The sequence below is a fragment of the Mobula birostris genome, chromosome 6 (genome assembly GCF_030028105.1).
Source record: "Mobula birostris isolate sMobBir1 chromosome 6, sMobBir1.hap1, whole genome shotgun sequence".
Lineage (NCBI taxonomy): Eukaryota > Metazoa > Chordata > Chondrichthyes > Myliobatiformes > Myliobatidae > Mobula > Mobula birostris.
In genome coordinates this window covers 65,705,826-65,725,174 of record NC_092375.1, presented here as the reverse complement: position 1 = coordinate 65,725,174, position 19,349 = coordinate 65,705,826, and the positions used below count along the sequence as shown (strand labels likewise).

The window sequence follows — 19,349 nt, the reverse complement described above, 5'->3', positions numbered from 1 at the left end:
AGGAGGGAGATCAGTGGGGAGGGATGGGGGGGACGAATGGACAAGGGAGTTGTGTAGGGAGCGATCCCTGCGGAATGCAGAGAGAGGGGGGAGGGAAAGATGTGCTTAGTGGTGGGATCCCGTTGGAGGTGGCGGAAGTTACGGAGAATAATATGTTGGACCCGGAGGTTGGTGGGGTGGTAGGTGAGGACCAGGGGAACCCTATTCCTAGTGGGGTGGCGGGAGGATGGAGTGAGAGCAGATGTACGTGAAATGGGGGAGATGCGTTTAAGAGCAGAGTTGATAGTGGAGGAAGGGAAGCCCCTTTCTTTAAAAAAGGAAGACATCTCCCTCGTCCTAGAATGAAAAGCCTCATCCTGAGAGCAGATGCGGTGGAGACGGAGGAATTGCGAGAAGGGGATGGCGTTTTTGCAAGAGACAGGGTGAGAAGAGGAATAGTCCAGATAGCTGTGAGAGTCAGTAGGCTTACAGTAGGCATCAGTGGATAAGCTGTCTCCAGAGACAGAGACAGAAAGATCTAGAAAGGGGAGGGAGGTGTCAGAAATGGACCAGGTAAACTTGAGGGCAGAGTGAAAGTTGGAGGCAAAGTTAATAAAGTCAACAAGTTCTGCATGCGTGCAGGAAGCAGCGCCAATGCAGTCGTCGATGTAGCGAAGGAAAAGTGGGGGACAGATACCAGAACAGGCACGGAACATAGATTGTTCCACAAACCCAACAAAAAGGCAGACATAGCTAGAACCCATACTGAAAATTCCCGATTTTTAATCATTCTCAAGAAACTTCTGTGATACACATGAATAGGCTGATAAGTTTTGATTCATGTAAGTACGGGCTGTTACATTTGCTGATGAACTATAAATAGAATCAAACACTGCACAATCATCAGCAGAAGTCCCCATGACTGACCTTAATGCCCAAAGGAAGATCATTGAAGTGGTTATTGACATTTGAGTCCAGGACCCCGCAGTGAACTTCTAGTACTGGACTGATTGATGTATAACAATCCACAATCTTGTGCAAAATATGCCTCCAAACTGGGAATGTTTTTCTGTTGTTGCCCATCACTTCAATTTTACCATCATTCTTTGATGTCACACTCGGTCAAATGCTGTCTTGATGTCAAGGACGGTGTACCCTCACCTAACTCGGTCCTCTGCTTGATGCTTAGACCAAACCAGCAATGAGACCTGGAGCTGACTAGTCCTGACAAATTCCAGACCAGTCATTGATAAGCAGAGTATTATTATTCTTAATTAAGATTGATTATTAGTAAGTTAGAGCCGCTTGATAGCACTGTCAATGTCATCTTCCACCACTTTGCACCAAGTGCATTGAGATGCAATCAGTAATTCAATGAGAGTGCGAGAATGACCTCTGTTGAGAGAGCTGACAATGTGCAGTAGCCTTGATGCAGGGCAGTAATAATTAATTGAGATTGAGATTTGATTACCAAAATCCTGTGCAGTTTTGTTCTTCGAGCATGTTCCTCTGCACTGTTTTTCCGCTTTCATTCTCCTGTCCTGTTCTGAGAAATTGTTGTTCATCCTCGTCTTACTGGTTGAGATTTCCTCTTCATTGTCATGTACTGTGATTAAGGTGTGGTTTGGGAGCACAGGATTTGTGGAACATGCATTCAAATGGCTGATGGGGGATATTCAGATTTATAATTGGTACAATCTTCATATAGAGCATATTTCTTCATTGGTTTGGTTCATGATTTGAAGGCAGCTTAAAGATGTACATTTTAAAACAGACATAAAAATAGATGTAGTAGTAGTAAGATCACTTCAAGTCGACTATGTTGTTTTCCTAGGCAGTTGTCTTTTGGTGGGTCTTCGGGTGCTTGTAGAGGCCGATTTGGGATCCTCATAATCGGGATGTTAGTGTGGATTCCCTTAATACAGAATGTCTGTGTATGACTTTGTCTAAAATAGGGAATCTAATGCATGGGCAGCCACCAAATGATCCTTGACACATCAGGATCAAGGTCCAGAGGCATGAGTGCAAGACAACTGGAAACACTTCATTGCCGCAGCCTTCTTCCGCCTTCACTGCCATTGTGATATGCCGTCATCTTCTGCCAGCTCCACCCTTGAAGTATCGGTTGGATTGCACTTTCACTGGAACCTTCCCCTTGACCTTATCTCCATGGGTGACCCTACCAGGAGCTAAGTGCCAGGTGGCTAAACTCCAGGTGGCATCATTCTCAGTATATCAGGAACTCAGAAGCCTCTCCACCATGACCAGGTGTCAATCCTCAGAGAAGAAAAAAAAAAGTACAGTGAAATCATCCCTCCCATCTGCCACGTCTTGCAAACTAAGGATGTTTCTGGAGCTAAATCAAAAGTTAAAGTAAATGCAAACTCTTGATCTCAAGCCATCCCTTAAAGATAAGATATCTCCACAGTGGCCCTGTGGTTTCTGAGATGGTTGATGATGGCAATGTCAAACCCATAGTCTTTGCCACTGGTGGGGTAGGAGGTAATTGACAGACAAGGAATGTGAATAGATGAGGTGTTGTGCTTTATGCCAGCTCAAATGCTTCTCTATTTTCAGCAGTCATGGGCCAAGGGATTGCCACATTTCAATGTGCCTATTACAACTTGTCCAAGCAGAAAGTGAAAAAAATTCCTTTGTCCACTTCATAATTTGCTGTGATGAAGCTTCAAGCATCTGTTTTGGGAGGTTGGTGTCAGGCACACAAGTGACATGTCCTCCATTTCAGGACTGACTGAGCATAATTAGGACCTCAATGCTGGAGATGATAGTCTGTGAGAGAACACATATATTGGCTCGTTTAACTGCCAGTGGCTTTGGAGGGCTTTGCAGAGACAGCCTCCAATGTTTTAAGATGCATGCTGTCTCAGAACCTATCCGGGAGTAGAAATTATTAATGAAGGGTCTTAGCCCATAATGGTTACTGTTTATTCCTCTCCATACATGCTGCCTGACCTGCTAAGTTCTTCCAGTATTTTGTGTGTGTTTCTAGCATTTGTAGAATCTCTTGTGTTTAAAAATCGTTGATGCCTAGTAGACATTGAGCTTCAGACTTGTTTGAAGTTTTGATTTCCACCATGTTTTCTTAGATGGTGAAAGGCTGTGCTATTGCTCTGAAGAGAGGGAATAATTTACCTATGAATCTCCACCTTCATTGAGAGGTGCCCCCAAGGTACAGGAAGTAGTCCACGCCTTTACTGTCAGTAATGAGGGATTGGAATGGTAGTTAGCAATATTCTACAGCAGGTCACTCATTTTGTGCATGGTAAATATAATGCCAATTCTTTCAAGTGCTTCACCAAACTAGCCATTGACCAGCTGGAACTCAGCTTCCAAAGTTAATGATATAAAAGTTTTGATGATTACTGCTGAAGTGTAGGTAATTCAGGTTGAAAAGGTTCCCATTTATCTTCTTTGTTCGCTGCGTTCAAGCTGGAATGGTATTGGATCTGAGGAAGAGTGCTGTGGTAAGAAATACTGAGAACAATGCTGGAGCAATAAACATGAATAAACTCTTCTCAGACTTCCAGCCCAGGTGCAGGTATTGGTTTTAATAAATGTTTTGATGATAAGCTCTGCCATCTTCATCAGGGATGATGCCTGGGCATGTCTAGTCCAGTGGTATTTATACCCTTATATTCCGGCCTTCTTGATTGGTTAGTCCTCATCCAATCAGGTTTCTGCTCTCCCAACTTGCTTAAATCACATTCCAGTTCATACTTCGAGCAAGATCTTCATCTTTGTAAAAATTCTTTTCCTCTAGTTTTATTTCAATGGCTTCTTTCACCAGGCAGTCCCAAAAGCCATTGGCGTGGCACAGTAGTGTTATGCCCCCGGTCAATCCTACGGCCATTGCGAATGCAGTGTTCTGTTACCACCAATTTCTCTGGGTAACCCAAATGGGTACACCTCCTGTGCTCCTTAATGTGGGTTTCCACCATGTGTCCCATCTGGCTATGATTTGAGCTTCCTTACAGGTTTGTGGATGGTACTAATCCAGTATGTCTTCAAGATCCTGATGATCCTTCCAGAAACTGTGGAAATATAGGGAAGGCAGGCGGTAGCGACATGTTCCACCTCATTGTTAGGTTTCCTGGTTTTTCCGTAGGCCCTTAACATCCAAGTATACATCCAAACATTTACTTTATGTTGGAGATGGAGAAGAATGGTTGTCTCCTGTTCCTGGACATTCGAATATGACAGAAACCGGATGGTAGCCTGGGACATGGCGTCTATCAGAAACTCACTCACACTGACCTATACCTCAACAATAATAGCCACCATTGTACCTCCCAATGTAGAGTGGTTCTTTCTACTTTGATTAACTGTGCAAAAACTATTTCAGACCCAGAGAGTCTCCACAAGGAAATAAGATAATCATGCACTATGTTCCTACAGAATGGGTGCAAGGTGAAGGAAATCAATCAGGCCCTGAAATGGAGAGTTTATATACGCCAGGAAAGCACAAGATCTTTTTCGCAATGAACAGTAGTTTGCACTGAAATAAGGTCCATTTTGTAACTGTACATTAAGATAAAGCAGGCATATCATCATTAGGTTTCTGTGGGCACCAAGATTGAGGATTTTCCATGCTCCTTCAGGATTGACAGAGATGATGACTTTTGTAAGGCCAGAAAAGTGTATGCGTTGGGATCAATACTGCTTCCTACATTTCTTAGAGTTGATGCATAGAGAAGGTCATGTACGATGTCTCAAGGTGTGATGCAGAGAGCAACTAATTGGTCAGTAGAAAGACATGGTGATATGGACCGAATGATGACTTACCCTGTGGTAGGCATTCTGTGATTGCCAGTCTTGGATTTTCCTCCTTTCCTGAAGCATGTGGTAACAGTTCATCTGAATTCCCATGGCATGTCATTCTTTTCCAAACTTGGAAAATGAAGTTGTAAATTTGTGATTAAACTTCCAGTCCACCAAGATTTATGATGAAGCAGGGACAATGTCAACTCTCAAAACCTCGTTGATATAATAATGGACATGATAGTTTACAGTGAGAGATGTTACAAATCCAGGACAAGTCATGGTTGAGGAGGAGTTCCAAGTGTTCCTGTCTGTGGGCACTGACTACCTGTCTCTCAGTGGTATTCACCTACTTTCATAGCTATCAAGCATGCTGGTCAGTACACCCTTGGGTACTTAGGCCAAAGATGGGCTTGAAAGGGTGAAGGATCTGTGTTATCACTGAGTTGCCATACTGACTGTGTGCTTTCTACCCACTGTCTGTCATTTGGGTCACAGGCTTGGAACCTTGCCTTGAGGTCCCTCTCATGTTGTTTTTTTTCCCTTGAGCTATGGAGGAATTACCAATCCAAAAATGCCATACGTTTTAGTTCCCTAGAAATGTGATGAAAACCATCAGTTGTATGAATGAATTAAGAGCCTATTAAAACCTATCATTTGAGAGAATTAATATTTTGAATCATCATCAATCACTTGCATTTATATTGTATCTTTGAATTTGGAATAATGTTCATACTTTGCTATGGTAGTAGGAAATAGATGGAGGGAATTAATGAGAAAACTTGTGAAAGATTGAAGGTACAAATTGGAAATTCTGGATTTGGTGTGCAATTAACCAGATTTGATCAGGGAGATTAAAGTAAAGGAACCTTTCAGAGGCAGTGGTCATAATATGATAGAAATTATCCTGCACTTTGAAAGGAAGAAGCTAAAATCAGATGTGTTGGTATTACAGTTAATTAAAGGTAACAAAAGAGGCATAAAAGAAAAGCTGGCATTAGCAGGGATGACGGTGGTGCAGCAATGGCTGGAGTTTCTGGGAGTAATCTGGAAGCCCCAGGATCAGTTCATCCCAAAGAAGAAGAAGCATTCCAAATGGAAGATGAGGCAACTGTGTCAGACAAGTGAAGTCAAAGACTGGATAAGGCAAATGAGAACGCATTTAATATAGCAAAAATTAGCGGGCAGCAAGAGGATTGGAAACTTTAAAAAACCAACAGAAGGCAACTATAAAGAAGCAATAAAGAGAAAAAAGATTAAATACAAAGATACAGTGCCTATAAAAGTATTCACTCCCTTGGAAGTTTTCATGTTTTATTGTTTTACATTATTGAATCACAGTGGATTTAATTTGGCTTTTTTGACACTGATCAACAGAAGAAGACTTTTTTGTGTCAAAGTGAAAACAGATCTCTACAAAGTGATCTAAATTAATTACAAAAATAAAATACAAAATAATTGATTGCATAAGTATTCACCCCCTCTAATATGACACACCAGTTTATCACTGGTGTAGTCAGTTGGTTTTAGAAGTCACATAATTAACTAAAAGGAGATCTGTTTTTGGAGACCCGTGTGCAGTCAAGGTGTTTAATTGATTGTAGTAAAAATACACCCCTATCTTGAAAGTCCAACTGCTGGTGAGTCAGTATCCTGGTAAAAAAACTACATCATGAAGACAAAAGAACACTCCAAGCAACTCTGCGAAGAGGTTATTGAAAAGCACGTGACAAGATGGATACAAGAAAATTTCCAAGTCACTGAATATCCCTTTGAGTAGTTAGGTCAACCATCAAGAAATGGCAAGGATATGGCACAGCTGTAAATCTGCCTAGAGCAGGCCGTCCTCAAAACTGAGTGACCGTGCAAGAAGGGGACTAGTGAGGGAGGCCACCAAGAGACCTATGACAACTCTGAAGGAGTTACAAGCTTCAGTGGCTGAGATGGGAGAGACTGCGCATCAAACAACTGTTGCCTGGGTACTTCACCAGTCACAGCTTTATGGGAGGGTGGTAAAGAGATGGGCACTGTTGAGAAAAACTCACATGAAATCTCAGCTATAGTTTGTCAGAAGGCATGTGAGAGACTCTGAAGTCAGCTGGAAGGAGGTTCTGTGGTCTGATGAAACCAAAATTGAGCTTTTAGGCCATCAGACTAAACACTATGTTTGGCATAAGCCAAACACCTGACATCATCAAATACTCACCATCCCTATCATGAAGCGTGATGGAGGCTGCATCATTCTGTGGGGATGCTTCAGTGCATCAGTCCCTGCATGGCTTTTGAAGGTAGAGGGTAAAGTGAATGCAGCAAAATACAGGGAAATCCTGGAGGAGATCCTGATCCAGTCTGCAAGAGAAGTTTTGCTTACCAGCTAGTGTAAAGCCAAAGCTACACAGGAATGGATTAAAAACAGGAAAGTTAATGTTCTGGAATGGCCAAGTCAGAGTCCAGAACTCAATCCAAATGACAATTTGTGTCTGGACTGCAAAAGAATGTTCACTCATGATCCCTATGCTATCTGACAGAGCTTGAACAGATTTGTAAAGAAGAATGGGGAAAAATTGAATGTCCAGATGTGCAAAGCTGATAGAGAACTGTCCACACAGACTCAAGGCTGTAATTGCTACTAAAGGTGCATGAACTAAATACTGACTTGAAGAGGGTGAGTAATTATTCAATCAATTATTTTGTGTTTAATAAACGCAATAAATTTAGACCAATTTCTAGATATCTCTTCTCTTTGACACGAAAGAAACTTTTTTCTGTTGATCAGTGTCAAAAAAGCCAAATTAAAGCCACTGTGGTTCAATGTTGTAAAACAATAAAACATGAACATTTCCAAGGAAGGGTGAATACTTTTTATAGGCACTGTAAGCTTGCCAATAATATAAAATAGAATATAGATATATAAAGTTTAAAAGAGGTGAGAGTGGATATTGGACTACTAAAAAATGATGCTGAGTACATAGTAATGGGACACAAAGATGGCGGATGAACTTAATTAGTATTTTGTGTCAGTCTTCACTATGGAAGACACCAGTAGTCTGCTAGAAATTCAAGAATATCATGGGACTGAAGTGAGTGTAGTTGTTGTTACTAAGGAGAAGGTACTTGGGAAACTGAAAAGTCTGAAGGAAAATAAGTCATTTGGACCGAATGGACTGCACCCCATAGTTCTGAAAGAGGTAGCTGAAGAAATTGTGGAGACATTCGTAATGATATTTTAAGAATCACTAGGTTCTTCAATATTTCCAGAAGCCTGGAAAATCACAAATGTCACTCCATTCTTTAAGAAGGGAGGAAAGCAAAAGACAGGAAATTATAGGGCAGTTAGCTTGACTTCAGTATTTGTGGGGAGAAGATGGCGGCGTGACGGCAGCGCGTGCGGCCTCTCCGGTGATAAATATCTGTTATCTGTCAAGTAGGGGACCGGGCACAATTCTGATTTGATGGAGACAGACGTGAGTGCCCAGCGGAACATCTGGAAAACTTCTAAAATGTCTGCTTTGCTACCACTGCTACTGTGTGGTAACCGGAATCTCTGGAGCTGAATGCCTCGAGATCCTCGGCTTTGCCTGTTTCAGCGGGTGGGGAGAGGTCGAAGGCGCTCGGCAGAGGATGGCGCTTGGGAGGCTGTATTGGAGAGGCTGCTCGGAAGCTCGGAGTTTTCGGACGGATGGACTCAGGGTCGGCTGAGGTCGGATGCTTCCAAGGTATCGGCAAGTTGGTGGTGCCTGGAGGTTTATGGCAGGAAGTTTCTCCCTTTTGCCACCTGCTATCGGGGACTCAGGAGTCGATCGACTCGGGACTTTGAGACTTTTTTTTTACTATGCCTATGGACTGTTCTTCATCAAATTATGGTATTGCTTTGCACTGCTGTAACTATATGTTATAATTATGTGGTTTTGTCAGTGTTAGTCTTTGATCTGTCTTGTTTTCTGTGATATCACTCCGGAGAAACATTATATCATTTCTTAATGCATGTATGCATTTCTAAATGACAATAAAAGTGGACTGAGTGTTCTCATAATCTAATCTAATCTAAGATGTTAGAATTCATTACTTTGGATGGGCTTTTGCATATTTGGAGGTGCATGATAAACTAGTCTGAAGTCAGCATGGTTTCAGTTAGGGCAAAATCTTGTCTGAAAAATCTGTTGGAATACTTTGAAGAAATAGATAATGGAGAGTTAGTGGACACTGTTTAACCACGATTTTCAGAAGGCCTTTGACAGGGTAAAGGATATGCCACTGCTAAACAATATAGGAGTCCATAGTATTACAGGACAGATGCCAACATGGATAGAGATTGGCTTACAGGCAAGAGGTAAAGAGTGAGAATAAAAGGAGTCTTTTCTGGTTGGCTGCCGCTGACTAGTGGTGTTCTGCAGGGATGTGTTGGGTCCATTTCTTTTTACATTATTTGTTAATGATCTGGATGATGGAATTGATGGCTTTGTGGCCAAGTTTGTGGATAAAAAATGTACAAAGATAGATGGCAAAGCAGGTAGTGTTCTTACTTTGGTAGAAAGAATAAAGGCATAGACTAGTTTCTATATGATTCAGAGGAGCTTGGGAACCCTCATGCAGAATTCCCAGAATTGATAGTAAGGAAGGTAAATGCAATGTTAGCATTCATTTTGAGAGGAATAGAATGTAACAAAGGACGTAATACAACAAAGATGTAATTGTGAGGCTTTATCAGACATTGGGTCAGGCAGCATCTTGAGTGTAGTGAGCAGTTTTGAGTCCCACATCTAAGGAAGGATATGCTAGCACTGCAGAGGGTCCAGAGGAAGTTTACAAGATTGGTCCAGGGGATGGAAGTGTTAATGTATGAGGATCATTTGAAGGCTCTGGGCCCGTGCTCATTAGAGTTTAGAAGATTAAGGAGGGATGTCACTGAAACCCATCAAATATTGAAAGGCCTGAATAGAGTAGACATGGAGAGGATGTTTCCAATAGTGAGTGGAATCTAGGACTAGAGGGCACTACTTTAGAAAAGAAGGATATCCCATAACTGCACAGAGGAGGATGAATTTATTTGGCCAGTATTGCCACAGAGGGAAGACCAAGTTATTGGGTGTATTTAAAGCGGTGGTTGAAAAGTTCTTGATTAGTAAGTTTGTCAAAGATAGATCAGATAAAAATTTTACTGAGGAGGCTTATGACCTTCAGCAATGGAGTGGAGAAACGTTGGGTGGATGGATGTTGTTCAAGGACAAACAGGGAAGAAACTGGTGCTTCAAAGAAACCTATTTACCCAGGAGGCTATATTCAAAATCAAAATATTACTGGTATTTGCCAATAAAAAAGATATGGATTCATACAAGAGCTTTTAATCCTTCACTAGTGTGAAAAGTCTAATTTTCCTTTTCACTGATTTTTTAACCCATCAGTACAAATCACCACATGGATGCAACCTTGTGTCAGAGCTTTGCTTGAAAGGTCCCAATAAGATGAACAAAGCTGTTTAATTCCACTTACGTCTTTTTGACAAGGCTGGATTATTAAGAGAGTATGGTTGTAATAGGAATAATGTGGTTATCTTGATCCTCCTCTTCTCAAACTTAACTGGAAACTCTGACATCTAAATTTTCCCTTGAGCACTCTGCATTTGTTATGATTATGCACAAGGATGTGATAACACTGTAAATTTACCTTCTGCAGATCAATAAGTAATATTCACAAAGTGTCCATGTCTGTGAAAGCCTGCCTGCATTTCACAATCAATACTGTTCAGTGAGTGGGAAGTAATTTTATCTGTATATTTATAGATGAAGTAGTCTTGATGCCATACTTCTAATCTGAAAGTCTCCTGAATATTTACTGTTTGGCCCTGCAGTAATTGATTAATGTTTTTGAAGTTTGCCAGTTTAGAGTTGTTCTTCTGTTGTCTCCTTACTATGGAGAGCCATAATTTTCACTCGCTACAGTTTTGGCTTGAGGGGAATATGTGTGAGCCCTTGCATACAAAGTGGTCTTGACAGAAGAAAAATAAAAATGTATTCATAAGGTTCAGAAAAATAAGTTGGTTTTCTGTAGCAAGTCTTTGGATGGTGCATGATGATTTCTAGCCCTTGAAGCCAATTAATGCACAACAAATTCCACAATAAGAGGAAGGAGGTTAAGACCATGTGAACAATTTTGATTGAGTTAGTGGTTAATTAAATGAGTGCACTGGATGGACATTTAAATAAATGTGGTGGGATCTACACCCTTACGAGATGATGGATGGCACTTAGGTTAACTCTCATCCAACAATGGTGGTTCCTTCATGACATCACTGAAATAGGAATCTAGATGTTATGGTCAAACTCTGACTTCCTGACTTAGACAAGGGTGCCTCTTGCTGAGGAAGCAAAACAGGGTAAAGCTTGGTATAGGGCACAAGGTTTCAACATGAAAAAGGCCACCACACATGCCAGAATGAATTGTACATTTGAGTGGGAGCGTTGTGTTCTGTGTGTGGTAAATAAAGCAGTTCATGAATGTTAAGTCTCATCAGCATTCAGCCAGTTAAACATCACCAGTCTGTCAAATCTTTCCGCACCTCAGCAGCTGTTGTCATGGAAACGGTTATTTCTGAGGTCTCCTCCTGTGGTTTTAGATTTATTGTCTCCTGTAAATGGCTCATCATCAGGGATTAGGATGGCTGGATTTATCATTAATAAGTTGTACTCAAACAGACTGATATAATATCCCATTAATACAAGCTGGAACATGCATATAAGTGAAATGGGGAAGAACTGATTATTTCAATGCAACATAAATTTTCAAGAAAAAGTCCTTTGAGTTCTGAAACACAATTGCGAAGTAAATGTTCCATTGAACAATAAGAGTGAAAGAAGCAGCTTTAGTTCTCTTGTGCTTTTATTTTTTAGGTATCGAAAAATCTGCCTGATAAACAAAAAGAAATAGAAGAATATTTGAAGGACTTAGCACTATTTCAACAGCAGATAAACCTTCTCACACTCTGGGCTTCTACTACCAAGCATCAGTTGGAATCATACAAGCAAGCACCATCACCAGAAGTCTTTGATATTCAGGTAAAATATTTTTGTACGATTATCTATGTCAAAATTATGGAATTATGTCCATGTTTCATATCGTGAGGCAACAAGATATACATTCCAACAATATGGAATTCTGTGAACTCTTGAAATGCTAGTCATAACCCCTTTATTTGGGAGCTTAGTTTGACTTTGTAGAAACAGCCGTAATGACCTTCAATTTCATGCAAGCTTATTAAACAGAGGTACTTTCTTATCTAAAATTATTCGAGTCTTGGTCTGAATATATGGAGATGTTGGTAAAAACTTAACACAGCTGGCCCGTGTTTCATTCAGCAAAGTGAAAGTTTATGAAATTAAGAATTGCAGCAGGACTTCAGTTACTTTTCCAGGAAATTTTAGCTGAGGTAGGTAACAAGAAAATTGAAACAGTGTGAAGTGTATTATTTGTACCATTCCAACAAATTCAGTAGCAGCAATTCAGGAGTATATTTTGAATTAATCTAATATCTAGGCAACACAGTGTTCCCAGAGTACCCAAAGCAAGATGGAACTAATTTAGTTAATTTGGACAGTTTGATTAATATTTGTGGTTGGAGTTGATTTGGATCTTCATCTCAATACTTAATACTTAACATCTAAGTGAAGTAAAAACATAATTAGAAGCAATCAAAGTTCAATTTAAAACAAATTATTGCCACATTGACCTGTTCATGATATTCAGGACCCTTCATATTTTTATTTCTGCTAAAAGATCTGAACTTGATAAAGATAAAGGAGACTGCAGACGCTGGACTCTGAGGCAAACAATTGCTGGAGGAACTCAGCCGGTCAAGCAACATCTGTGGGAGAAAAGAATTGTTGATGTTTTGGGTCAAGACCCTCCATGGGTGCTGCTCAACCTGCTGAGTTTCTCCAAGCATCACAGACAAAATGCTAGAGTAATTCAGCAAATCAAGCAGCATCCATGGAGGGAAATAAGTAGTCGATGCTTTGGGTTGAGACCATTGATCAGGAATGGAAAGGAATAGGACAGTATCCAGGATAAGAAGGCTTCTCTCAGTTCCCTCTCCGTTCAGATTCCACTCAGCTAAACTTGGGCCAACTTATAACGGTCAAGTAATCTACCAACTTGCATGTCTTCGGCATCCATAGGAACCCAATCAGGGGGAGATTCTTTAAAATTCATAGAGTGTACTGCAGATCAGGATTGAAACCAGGTCACTGCAGTGGCTGGATTTATGCTCCACTGTGGTAGCTTATTTCTCCAACTGAGCCTTAAAATAATGAATACAAGAGATTTTGCAGATGTCAGAAATCCACACACACACACACAAACACCAGGCAGCATCTTTGAAGGAATAACTAGTCAATGTCAATGTTTTGGGCCAGACCTTCATCAGGACTGGAAAGGAAGGGGGCAGAGGCCAGAATAAGAAGGTGAGGAGAAGGGAAGGAGTACAAGCCAGCAGATGATAGGTGAGACTCTTTGAGGGGGAAAGTGGGTGGGTAGGGGAGGGGGGTGTAGTAAGAAGCTGCTAGGTGATAATGTGCAAAAGATAGAGAGTTCAAGAAGGAAATTAACAGAGGTGTCCAGTGGACCTTAGGAAAAAGGGAAAGGAGAGGGAAAACAGAAGGAGGTGAAGGGCAGGTGAGAAGAATAGAAGGGGTGAGAGGGCAATCAGAATAGGTAATGAAAAGAGAGGAGAGGGAAATAATTATCAGAAGTTAGAGAAATCGATATTCATGCTATCGGGTTGGAGGCTATCCTGAGGGAATATGAGGTGTTGCTTCTCTTGCCGAGTTTGGCCTCATTGGCCGTAAAGGAGGCCGTGGACAAGCATGTCAGTAAGGAAATGTGTTTCTCCAGTGGTACGTTTTCCAGAAGTCAACACTATAAGGTCTTTTATTTGTCGCAAACGAAGTCACATTTCCACATGTCCATCTGCTTCAGTTGAGAGGATCTGTAATGAAGAACTAGTAACAGATTATTGAAGAAAAAGAGGAAAGATTGGAAAAATCTTTTCAATGAATTGAAGGTTGGGGTATTTTGGGGAGATTACTAGTTCAGTTAGGGATCTTGAAACCTTTGAAGGAAACGTTCAGTCAGCACCTGAAACCTGGAAGGTGCAGAAGCTGTGGAGACATTATGGGATAGTAAGATTAGTTTTAAAATGCTGAGCCAAAAAAATTGGTAAAAGGACAATATATAGGTTCCTTGGTAAGTAGTTTGTGATGTAATAAATATGCATTGTTAATAATTTCCTAATGTTTTTGTTTAAAACATTCACTTCTATGTAATTGTTGAGACCTGCAACGTTAAAAATGTAAAGGGCCTTTGGAATACCATTTGAAAGTTAGTACATTCATTTTATTTCAAATTTTAGGTTTACACTTACACTATCACAGTCATTTGGTTCTGGTGTGATTTAGAATTGCACATGGTTTTTAAGATTCACAAATCTGTTCTGTTCTGAAGAAAGAAATTTCTGTTCAGCATTACATTTTCTTCCTGTGGCTTGAATATTGCTTTGTGGTGTGGAAAGAGCACTACATCGAAAGAAGTTTAATAAGTTGTAGTATGTGGGCACATGATCGGTACAACAGTACAGTAGATTGGGCATCATGGTAAAATAGTAGTTACGGTCACAGTTCACAGCGCAAGTGATCAGCAAGCAGGGTTCACTTCCCGCTGGTGTCTCTCAGGAGTTTGTATGTTCTCCCCATGACAGTGTTGGTTCCCTCCGTGTTCCTGAGTTTCCTCCCACTTCCAAAGATACGAGCTAGTTATGGTTATGTTATGCTGGTGCCAGAAGCATGGCACACTTCTCAGACTGTGTTGGTTGTTGAAACAAGCAATACACACTGTATGTTTCGATGTTTTGATGTACATGTGATTAATAAAGGTGACCTTTAATCTTTGCTTAACATTCCTGTGTTTGCCATCAAGCGTTCATTTGGTATTGATGGAAATGAGTGTACTGCAGTGTACAGTAATGAGCTGAATGAAGTGTACATCCTGTTTGAGATACAGATAAAGCTGGAATTGCTCAGTTGGTCAGGCAATGTCTGTGGAAAGATAGTTTAGGTTGCTGATCTGAACTTCCCATTGATCTTATTGTCAGGGTTAGTTATCAGAATAGTTGTGTAACAGGACCCCATGCCCAGAGTCAAGAAATCTATATTAGCAGCAGGTCAGCTGAAATTCACCACCCCGATCCCATGACATAAATATGTCTGATAGTTAATGAATAGTTTTGATTGATTTCTACTTTATGCTGACATTGCCAAGGTAATTGTCAGCTATAGAAAAGTAGCAACTTATTAACACATGATCTTGAGCAAAGAACAACATGCAGTGACAATGTTTAGCCATGATGTTGAGAAAGGAATGAGCCTATTAATTGGTGATGCAAACACGAAGAAATTTGCAGATGCTGGAATTTCAAGCAACACACATAAAAAATGCTGGTGAATGTAGCAGGCTGTTCACCAGCATTTTTTATGTGTGTTGCTATTAATTGGTGATTTCTTTACCTCTCATTCATCAGAGCAGCACATGATGGCTCCTCCCAGTCCCATCCTGCTTTCCTGCCATTTGCTGTCAGACTTGCCTGTCTATCTGTAAATAGGGTGCATATCTGCTTAAGAAAGCTGTGTATTCACAAAAGGATGTTTCAGCTACTCAGTGGAATCTGCGTAAGTGTTGTTCTGAGCCCCACATTTCGAAGGTGCATCAAACCAGTATGTTCTGCACACACTGGGTAAAATTAGCTGCAAGACCTTGTGAGACCAAGTCAGGGAATTCTGAGATTTGGTGCAGTAATATTGGAAGACATAGTCTCTCCTTAAAGAAAACAGCCAACAAATTCCTACCAACTTCTTATTTGCACCTGTACCTTCTATATGGTTTGATTAGTTTTAAAGTTCCATGTTAATGCCCAATCTAACAATAACGTCTCCTTCTGACACTTATATAATTATGAATTCATTTGGAATCAAAACAAATGTGATAACCTTTCTGTTATAAGCTCCTGCAGGTGCATTGGAAATCTTGGTTTATCCAGTATGTGTTTTGAGCCATGAATAACAGGAAAAAAGTGCCCGCACTGATCATCTGCAAAGCCTTTTGGTGCCCTAGCTATTTTCCAAAAATAACATATTCACTGCATTGAATTTTCTGCTCTCAAATCTCACCTGAATACATTTCTCTGCAGTCGTCATCAGCCACCAGAAAAATGGGCAGAAGATCCTTCATCAGAACTCAAACACTGGATGATCTTGTACGCACCTGGTTGCTTGATTCAGCAGCCATGTTCTCAACGCTGTATCTGAAGTCTCTGGATTGAACTCGCATTGCAAAATATCATTGCCATGCTTCACTGCAGTACAGCAGGGGAATCATATTGTCAAAAGTTTCATGTTTGCATGTTAAATCAAGGCCACATTTGCCAATTTGCACAGATTAGGTCAGTAAAATTATGTTATAGAACCACTAAAATTAGAAGAAGAAGGATTTATACTGGTGTCCAGCTAACATCACAAAAATTGACAAACAAGTCATTTATTTCATTGCTGTTAGTGGAACCTTGCTGTGTGACAAATTGCTTGTCACATATATCCACAAAACAAAGTGACTGTGCTTCAAATGAAAACAGAAGCAATTCATTAGATATAAGAATCTTTGAGAACATACTATTGATGTGAAAGGTGTTTTTGTAAATGCCTATAAAGGAATCAGTGCTGTTGGTAATTGCTACTGCTGATTCTGAGCTCAAGTGTACTGTATGCCCAAAATAAGTTCATGTGGGTTGATGCATGCTCAAATATGTGTTCATTATATAACCTCATGTTCAGCACAGAGCGATTGCCAGTTTTTTTTTGCCTGTTCCATACAATGAAAATTGCAATGAGGAGAGGGCATGTCCTGGGTGATGGGAGTCCCTATTGATTGATGCCACCTTTTTGAGGCATCGCTCCTTGAAGATGTCCTGGATGCTGGGGAGGCTAGTGCCCACGATGGAGATGACTGAGTTTACAAACTTTCTTCTGCTTATTTTGATTTTGTGCAGTGCTCCCACACCCCCCCCCCCATACCACGCAGTGATGCAACCAGTTCAAATGCTCTCTACAGTACATCTGTAGAAATTTGCAAGTGTCTTTGGTGACGTACCAAGTCTCTACAAACTCCTAATGAAATATAGCCACTGTCATGCCTTCTTTGGAACTGCATTGATATATTGAGCCCAGGATAGATCCTCAGAGATGTTGACACCCAGGAACTTGAAATTGCTCATCCTTTGCACTTAATGTAGACTGGTGTGTGTTCCCTCATCTTACCCTTTCTGAAGTCTACAATCAATTCTTTGGTCTTACTGACATTGAGTGCAAGGCTGTTGCTGTGACACCACTCAACCAGCAGATCTATCTCGCTCCTGTTTGCCTTCTCGTCACCGTCTGAAATTCTGTGAACAATTGATGTGTCACCAGCAAATTTATGGATGGCATCTGAGCCGTGCCTCACCACAGAGTCATGGGTGAAGAGAGAGTAGAGCAGTGGGTTATTCACATATCCCTAAGGTGCGTCAGTGTTGATTGTCAGCGAGGTGGAGATGTTATTTCTGATCCACACAGACTGTGGTCTTCTAGTGAGGAAGTTGCAGAGGGAGGTACGGAGGCCCAGGATCTGGAGCGTTTTGATCAGAACTGTTGGAATAATTGTGTTAAACACAATAAACCGTGTGAAGAGCTAATGAGATCACATCCGCTTAGACCTATAGTGGCGATAGGCAAATTGCAATGGATCCAGGTCCATGCTGAGACAGGAGTTGATTCTAGCCATGATCAACCTCTCAAAGCACTTCATCAATGTAGGTGTGAGTGCTACTGGACAATAGTCATTAAGGCATTAAGGCAGCTCGCCCTGCTCTTCTTATGAAGCAGATGGGAACTTCCATATGGAGCAATGAGAGATTGAAAATGTCTTTGAACACACCTGCCAGTTGGTTGGCACAGGTTTTCAGAGCCCTACCAGGTACACCATGGGGGGGCCTGTCACCATGCCAGGGTTCACCCTCTTGAAACAGGTTCTGACGTCTGCCTCCAAGGCAGAGGTTACAGGGTCCCTGGATGCTTGCAGGTATCCTCATAGCTGTAGTTTTATTCTCCCTTTCAAGGCGTGCAAGAGTGTCATTGAGTTCATGATGTTAGGTTTCGCTTTGTGGGAAGTAATGGCCTACAAATCCTACCAGAGCTGTATACAAGATATTTATAGGGAAAAGTGTCAGAAAAAGGACAGCGTTTTCATGAAGGATCCCACCCACCCTGCTCATGGACTGTCTTTCCCACTCCCATCAGGGAGAGGTCTACGTAGCATCCACACCAGCACCACCAGACTCAAAAGCAGTTATTTTCACCATGCATTAAGGCTGATCAACATCTCCAACCATAAACTCCACCCATCACAACCCCTCACTGACACTACTTTATCATTTCCTGTCACCCTGTGTACAGACACATTTCTGTCACTTGATGTATGTACTGTACAATTTGTCTATGTATATACGCTATCTTATCTATTTATATTTATTGTAATTTTCTATTCTTGTGTTCTTTATCTTATTGTTTTTTGTGCTGCATTAGACCCGGAGTAACAATTATTTTGTCCTCTCTTACACTTGAGTACTGGAAATGACATTAAACAATCTTAAGTTTACAGAGGGCCAAGTTTAATTGGCTCGCAGCAGGGAACTAGAATCCTGAAGGTACTAAAAAGCTTTTAGTGGCAGGAATTTCGAGGGAATTATTTAGTCACACAAAAGGGTTTCTTTGTGATGGTGTAAGTGGAGTGAGAACTGCATTTTAAATTGGCTCAGAGTTCGAGGCAGAGATCTCATTAATTAGGGAGGGATTGCATTCAAGGCAGTTCAGAGCTGCTCTGCAAACGATGAAGGAATTGACTTATAAGGAAAGATTGAGCAGGCTGGGCCATCCTCATTGGAGTTTATAATATTGCTACAGAGCGTCCTTGAAACGCTCTTGATTCTGAGAAGGGGTTAACATCGTAGATGCTTGGATGTTTTCCCTGTAAAGCAATCGAGAACAAGGAGTATATTTTCATAACCAGAGGTCACTCATATGAAGCAGAAATGAGGAGACAACTATTTCTCCTCTGTGTTTGAAGAAACTTGGTTGGAAAAGTAAACGGTAAGGGCTGGTAAATCTTAGTAATTCCCTTGCACATTGAGCCCAAGAGGCCACATTATGAGATATATTCATGATCTTACTGAATGATGGAACAGTTTTGAGGGACCATGTGGGCTCCAAATGCCAATTTTCTTGTGTTCTTATGCAAATAACCTGGTTCAGCTCCAAGGAAGGCCTGGAAAAGGGGATGGATTCAGTGGCAAAGATCAAAGTTTGAATTGTCATATGATTTTTTTTTGGTCTTCATCTTCCCTCTGACTGCATTTTGAGTCTTTTTGTGTTTAGTCAGTCAAGCACATTTTTCCTTGATAGTGGAATGGTATTTCCATCACAGAGTACATGTGTTCACTCCACAGTTTTGGCCATTGT

The 19,349-nt window shown here is 40.9% G+C and overlaps 1 protein-coding gene across 12 annotated transcripts in view; it reads left to right on the top strand.

Moving 5' to 3' along the window:
- dmd (dystrophin) overlaps positions 1-19,349 on the top strand; it is a 1,961,093-nt gene that overhangs the window by 1,474,904 nt on the left and 466,840 nt on the right. For all 12 annotated transcript variants that reach the window (XM_072260552.1, XM_072260560.1, XM_072260554.1 and 9 more), the window contains one exon: positions 11,646-11,810. In XM_072260552.1, the coding sequence (XP_072116653.1) occupies positions 11,646-11,810 (165 nt within the window). The remainder of the gene's footprint in view (positions 1-11,645; positions 11,811-19,349) is intronic.